Source organism: Piliocolobus tephrosceles, chromosome 18, assembly GCF_002776525.5.
Source record: "Piliocolobus tephrosceles isolate RC106 chromosome 18, ASM277652v3, whole genome shotgun sequence".
Lineage (NCBI taxonomy): Eukaryota > Metazoa > Chordata > Mammalia > Primates > Cercopithecidae > Piliocolobus > Piliocolobus tephrosceles.
The window spans coordinates 5,567,729-5,573,728 of record NC_045451.1 but is presented as its reverse complement, the minus strand read 5'-3'; the positions used below and the strand labels follow the sequence as shown (position 1 = coordinate 5,573,728).

General features: G+C 44.6%; 1 protein-coding gene across 4 annotated transcripts in view; it reads right to left on the bottom strand.

The window, feature by feature from the left end:
* FBXO15 (F-box protein 15) overlaps positions 1–6,000 on the bottom strand; it is a 68,417-nt gene that overhangs the window by 50,411 nt on the left and 12,006 nt on the right. For all 4 annotated transcript variants that reach the window (XM_023224160.3, XM_023224162.3, XM_023224163.3 and 1 more), the window contains one exon: positions 1,430–1,534. In XM_023224160.3, coding sequence (XP_023079928.2) covers positions 1,430–1,533 — 104 coding nt within the window. In that variant the 5' untranslated portion in view covers position 1,534. The remainder of the gene's footprint in view (positions 1–1,429; positions 1,535–6,000) is intronic.

Here is a 6,000-nt window from a genome sequence, read left to right as displayed (position 1 = left end):
TTTATTTATTTATTTATTTATTTATTTATTTATTTATTTATTTATTTTGAGATGGAGTCTCGCTCTGTCGCCCAGGCTGGAATGCTGCGGCGCGATCTCGGCTCACTGCAAGCTCCGCCTCCCGAGTTCATGTCATTCTCCTGCCTCAGCCTCCCAAGTCCCAAGTAGCTGGGACTACCGGCGCCCGCCACCATGCCCGGCTAATTTTTTGTATTTTTAGTAGAGACGGGTTTCACCATGTTAGCCAGGATGGTCTCTATCTCCTGACCTCGTGATCCACTTGCCTTGGCCTCCCAAAGTGCTGGGATTATAGGTGTGAGTCACCACGTCCAGCCAGAGAATTTTTCAAATACAGATTTCAAAGCACTAAATTATAATCTCTAGAAATGCAGACTAGGGATGGAAATTTTTTAAACTTTCCCAGGTGGTTCATACGTAGTCTTCTCTGGATGGCATTTGAGAACCACTGCACCAAATGACATTCTTGTCCACCATGTTCCAGGGTTAACTAATATGACAGCCCTCCTTCTGCCATTCTCCATCTCCTAACCTAGTAAACAAAACCACCAGTTAAAACCTGCATTCCCTCTCATCTTGCTGATTTCCCCAGCTGACATGTAGGTTCTATGTAGGAACAATATTTGTCTGATCTTTTGATGCTGAATGATAGAGCGGCCTAAAAAGCCAAGACGTTCTGTTGTAGGCCACAAAATCCTCACTGAAAGGAGGATTTCACCATCTCTCCCTCCAAGATATAATTCTGAGATGCAAGCTAAGATTACAGTGACAAACAGAAGCAGAGGCTTCTCCCCTTCCTTCCTAGATCTGTCCCCTGCAAGCCCAGATGACCACAGGTGAACCCCTCTCTTTTGGCTCCCTGCTTCCAAGGGTACAGCCTCCAGGAGAGGACAGTCTTGGCCGCTCTCTGTCCATTTTGCTCTCCCCACAGAGTAAGTTAACTTGATTGGCATGTTTGGGAGGAGAAGCTAAGTACACCTAACTTAGCCTCTTCCTTCTCTTTCTTTAGGATCTGCTTGGCCATCAGCAGAGAGCACTCATTCTGCTCTGTGAACGAAGCGCCAGGATCAAAGCCAGCAGGTCCCTGCAGTGCTGCCTGAGACTCTGTGATTAGGTCTGATTCTGTGGGGAGCACAGCCAAGACCTCCTGACAACAGACCTGAAGCTGCATTCTCTAACAGCTACAGCAATAACAAGTTTTGATTTTTTTTGTTTCATGCAAAGTATATTCATTTAAGCATATAAATGCAAATATTTGAAAATTTCATAGTTAAAGCATTCGACATTTCCACTGGTGTGCAAAAATACTCCTGAATTCTCTTAAATTCTTAAAAATGGTTAAAAAGTTACTAATCTTCCTGACTTTCATCAAACTGTCATCAAGACATAACAGACTTGGATTTCTGCTTACTTGTCATTGGCTAGATGATAAAAGCGCCTGCTCACACACCCAGTACACAGCAGGCTCACAGCATCCAAGTAGGAAAATATCTTCAGCAAGATTTCTGAAGGCATTCTGCAAAAACAGAAAAAGGAAAAAAAAATCACCAGAGTGGACCAGGGCTTAATCTACAGATTACCTAGAAAACAACTAGCTGCTCATCTCCAAATAGAAGGCCATAGACAGACTCCTCCTGTACAAAAGGCAAACTGTACCCTCATCTTCAATTATTTTCTTTATTGACATTTTCTGGGCTGGGCGCGGTGGCTCAAGCCTGTAATCCCAGCACATTGGGAGGCTGAGACGGGCGGATCATGAGGTCAGGAGATCGAGACCATCCTGGCTAACACGGTGAAACCCCGTCTCTACTAAAAAAAATACAAAAAACTAGCCGGGCGAGGTGGCGGGCGCCTGTAGTCCCAGCTACTCGGGAGGCTGAGGCAGGAGAATGGCGTGAACCCGGGAGGCGGAGCTTGCAGTGAGCTGAGATCCGGCCACTGCACTCCAGCCTGGGTGACAGAGCGAGACTCCGTCTCAAAAAAGAAAAAAAAAGAAAAAGAAATTTTCTGGTTATTCTAATTCTCATGACATAAACCATAAATAGAGTCAAGGGTTGGAAGAGCTAACTTCCTCAGCATTTTAATCATGTTCATACACCGTGAATCAACAGGCAGAATTTCAGTGTCCCCCATGAAACTATGTATTTTATTATTATTATTTTTGTAGAGATAGGGTCTTGCTCTGTTACTCAGGCTAGAATGCAGTGGCATGATCAGGGCTCACTGCAGTCCTGAACTCCTGGGCTCCAGCCATTCTCCCACCTCAGCCTCCCCAGCAGCTGGGACTACAGGCACATGCTGCCACACCTGGCTAATTGTTTGTATTTTTTGTGCGGTTTCACCATGTTGACCACCAAACCTGGACTAAACTACATATGTTTCTTTAGTGAGATAAAGAGAATCAGAGAACATATTCACAGGTATTAATAAGAAAAACACAGAATCCCCTTCCCCAGAAAAGTATAATGGGAAACACCATCTTATTCCGACCTCGCCCACACCGATCCCAGGCGTCACCTTCTGAGCACCCTTGGGCTTTTGACTGCTTCCTCTGGGACTTCAAGGAGACACCAAGGGCCATAAATTTTTTCTGAAGTGTCTGTTTTATTTGTATGCCTAAATATGATATTGAGATGTAGTCTCAATATTCCACTTATTTCTATGACCTCAAAATTCTATAAAACACAGTAATAATCTGAAAGTGACTAGAAAGTATCACTAGTGCCAAGAAGTCAGGAGTGTGCCTCTATGAATCTTCAGCAAAAGGGCAGGTGACAAGGGCAAGAGAGCTACCACAGATTGTATCAAGGGTTGGTGGCGGGCAGTTCTAGGGATAAAGGAGTAAGGGGAGAAATCTTTTGTCCAATTTAAAAGGGCTTGCCCATACTGTCTACTTGTGATTGTTATGATTTTAAATTTGTTTCTGTTTCAAGAAAATCAGGTTACAGGTTATCAGTCCCATAATCCCGATAATACTGAGAAGGAATAAAGCAGATTCTCAGAAAAAAGACAGTTAACGCCATGCCTGTTGGATATGTATCACCATGTAAATGTCCCCACTGCTCAGAGCCCCAGCTACAGTTAACCAGAGACGTTCTGAGAGTTTAAACAAAAGGCTTTGCTTAAGCATTAATTAAATCAGTCCCCCAAATAAAACCCCTCCCATTCAGTCAATAAATTAGATACTTTCAATGAGAAAAAGTCTCGAATGCTAGAGACTGCAAAGTTGCAAGAAAACATTTTTGTGACCATTTGAATTATTCATTGCATATAATTTTCATATTTTGATTTAACTACTTCACAAAACTTCCTATCTATTATTTTTTAAATCAGTACAATAAAACACACACACACACACACACACACACACACACAGAGCTGGGCTTAACGACTTTTCAGAAAAGTATCCAGCAACTACCAGAATTATTTAACTGGAATAAAATCCCACTCAAGACAGGCATTCAGCAGGTTTTCACCTTCCTCCCCACTGAAATAACCTAATGAAAAGGGGGGTTTCTCTGTGTCCTAGCAAAAGGAGAAAATCTCTACTTTATAATTAAGACAGTGGAGATAGAATACCTTCTTAATCATTTTTCAAACAATTTCTTCTAACCTGGTACAATCAATGTTTATATCCATATTGGATTACTTTCTGTTGGATTCTAGTTATTTCACTTTGTATGGGGTAAGGAGAGAGGATGACAGGGAGATAAGGGAAAGGGGAGGTGAGAGGCAGGACGGTTAAATAAGTTCAAATTGTAGAACAAAGAAACTGCTTTGAACCAACGAGATTCCCTGAGAACGTTAATTTGTGCGTGTTCATTTTCAGTACTGTGGGAATTCAAATGTGAACACGTCCTTGTCCCTGCTTCATATTGTGGATCTATCCCAATATTCCTGTTTTCCTCACTGTCTTCCCCATTCCGATGGAGAACGCTCACTTCCCTGCATCCAAGCACCTGTGCTCTAAGTCCTCATGGTTTCTGCACAAGGACCTCAGTCTCCGGTTCCTGCCTCCCTCTTCCACACTGTTGATATGAGCCTCTGAATCACCCTGCATCTCTCATCCTGAAACCACACTCTTCCTTTGCTTCTCCCCACCCAGATCTCTCTGGAGCCACCACCTAATTTCTAGGCTCCCTCGCACTGCCAAGCTCTAGGAAAGAACAAAAGAAAACAAAACAGTTGGCTGGGCGCGGTGGCTCAAGCCTGTAATCCCAGCACTTTGGGAGGCCGAGACAGGCGGATCACGAGGTCAGGAGATCGAGACCATCCTGGCTAACACGGTGAAACTCCGTCTCTACTGAAAAAAAAAAAAAAAAAAAACTAGCCGGCGAGGTGGCGGGCGCTTGTGGTCCCAGCTGCTCGGGAGGCTGAGGCAGGAGAATGGCGTGAACCCGGGAGGCGGAGCTTGCAGTGAGCTGAGATCCAGCCACTGCACTCCAGCCTGGGCGACAGAGCGAGACTGTCTCAAAAAAAAAAAAAAAAATAGAAAACAAAACAGTTGTCTACACCTGTTGCCTCCACCTCCATGCCCCCTACTTTTTTGCTTTTTACATTTCAGTGTGGAATAGAACACACACAAATATGAAAATGAGTGGCCAGCCCCTTCCCCTGCATTCACCTGCAACAGCTCTGAGGGGCCACCATGCCCTGCTGCCTCCTCCCCCTTCCTCCCCAGGCCGCAGGTCACTGACTGCTCTTGGGTTTCAGGCTGTCTCCTCCTCTGCTTCACACACAGCCTCTCCTCAATTTCTTGGACCTCAGGGCTCTTCCCTGGCCTGCTTGGTTGGTTCTCACTGCCCCGGGTCTTCCAAGCTTGCCCCTGAGTCACCTTTGCCTTCCCTTCCCCACCCTTTCCCTAAGTACCTCATCCAGCTCCATAATCCATCTGGCATCCTCCTTTGAACACATCCCAGACATCTCAGCTATAACCAGTCCAAAGTCACCATCACGGCCCTCTCTTCTGCCCCGACCCCACCTCTCTTCCATCTCAGCTAACAGCACCTCAATCTGTGCTACTGCTTCAGCCAACAGCTTCGGATTCCTACTTGTCTGTTTCCCCCTCACATCTACATCTAATTCATAAACGAACCATGTCAGCTATGCCTCCAAATATATCTGCCACTTGCCTGTGTCTCTGCATCTTCCCTACTTCTAGAGAAGAGAGGTAAATAAGTAAACAAGATAATCGGGGAAATTACATGACATCCACCCTCTTCCCCAGAGCCTGGTAGCCAAGCCTGATGGGTTCCCCCACTCCCACACTGCTCCTGTAGCATCTAGAGCCCCCACCACACCTCTGGTCTCCCCTCACTGGCAAGCTCCTCTCACAGCTCTCGAATCTCAATGTTCAGTTCTCATCTTAAATGCACCTCCTCAAATAAGGCTTTCCTTACCACGCCACCCCATTATTCTGGATTTGGGGATCCATTTGTTTTCTCGATAACAGGTATCCCAACTCACTGTATTTTAAATCTGCCTCCCCAACTAACCACCAGCTTCGTGAGAACATGTGAGCAGCTCCCCATTTGTGTCCCAGTACCAAGAATGGTATCTGCTACAGAGCAGGTCCTTAAATATTTAATAGATGGACTAACCAAATGAATATTTGCTCTGTTTCTCATATCAGATGACCGTAAAACAGCCTATTCCCAGAGCATAGGGTTTTAAGCTGAAATTAATGACCTGAATTAAAAATCCTTTTTGCTTTTTCTTTTTTAAAACACACTGAAATTTGTATACAAATACATACATTGTTAGCTGAGCTAGCTATGATACAGTGTTAAAAGCCCAGAACTTGAAATCAGGCAACTTATGTCTGAATCACACAGTTCTGCAATATGCAGACTACGTGGGCCTAGCTTCCTGCAGTGTAAAATGTATCTGTGATCATCTCAAGCTTTCGGGCTCCCCACAATGCTTAGCATATAATTGGTGTTCCACAAATGTTACTACAGTACAAATCTATGGACTTCTGAG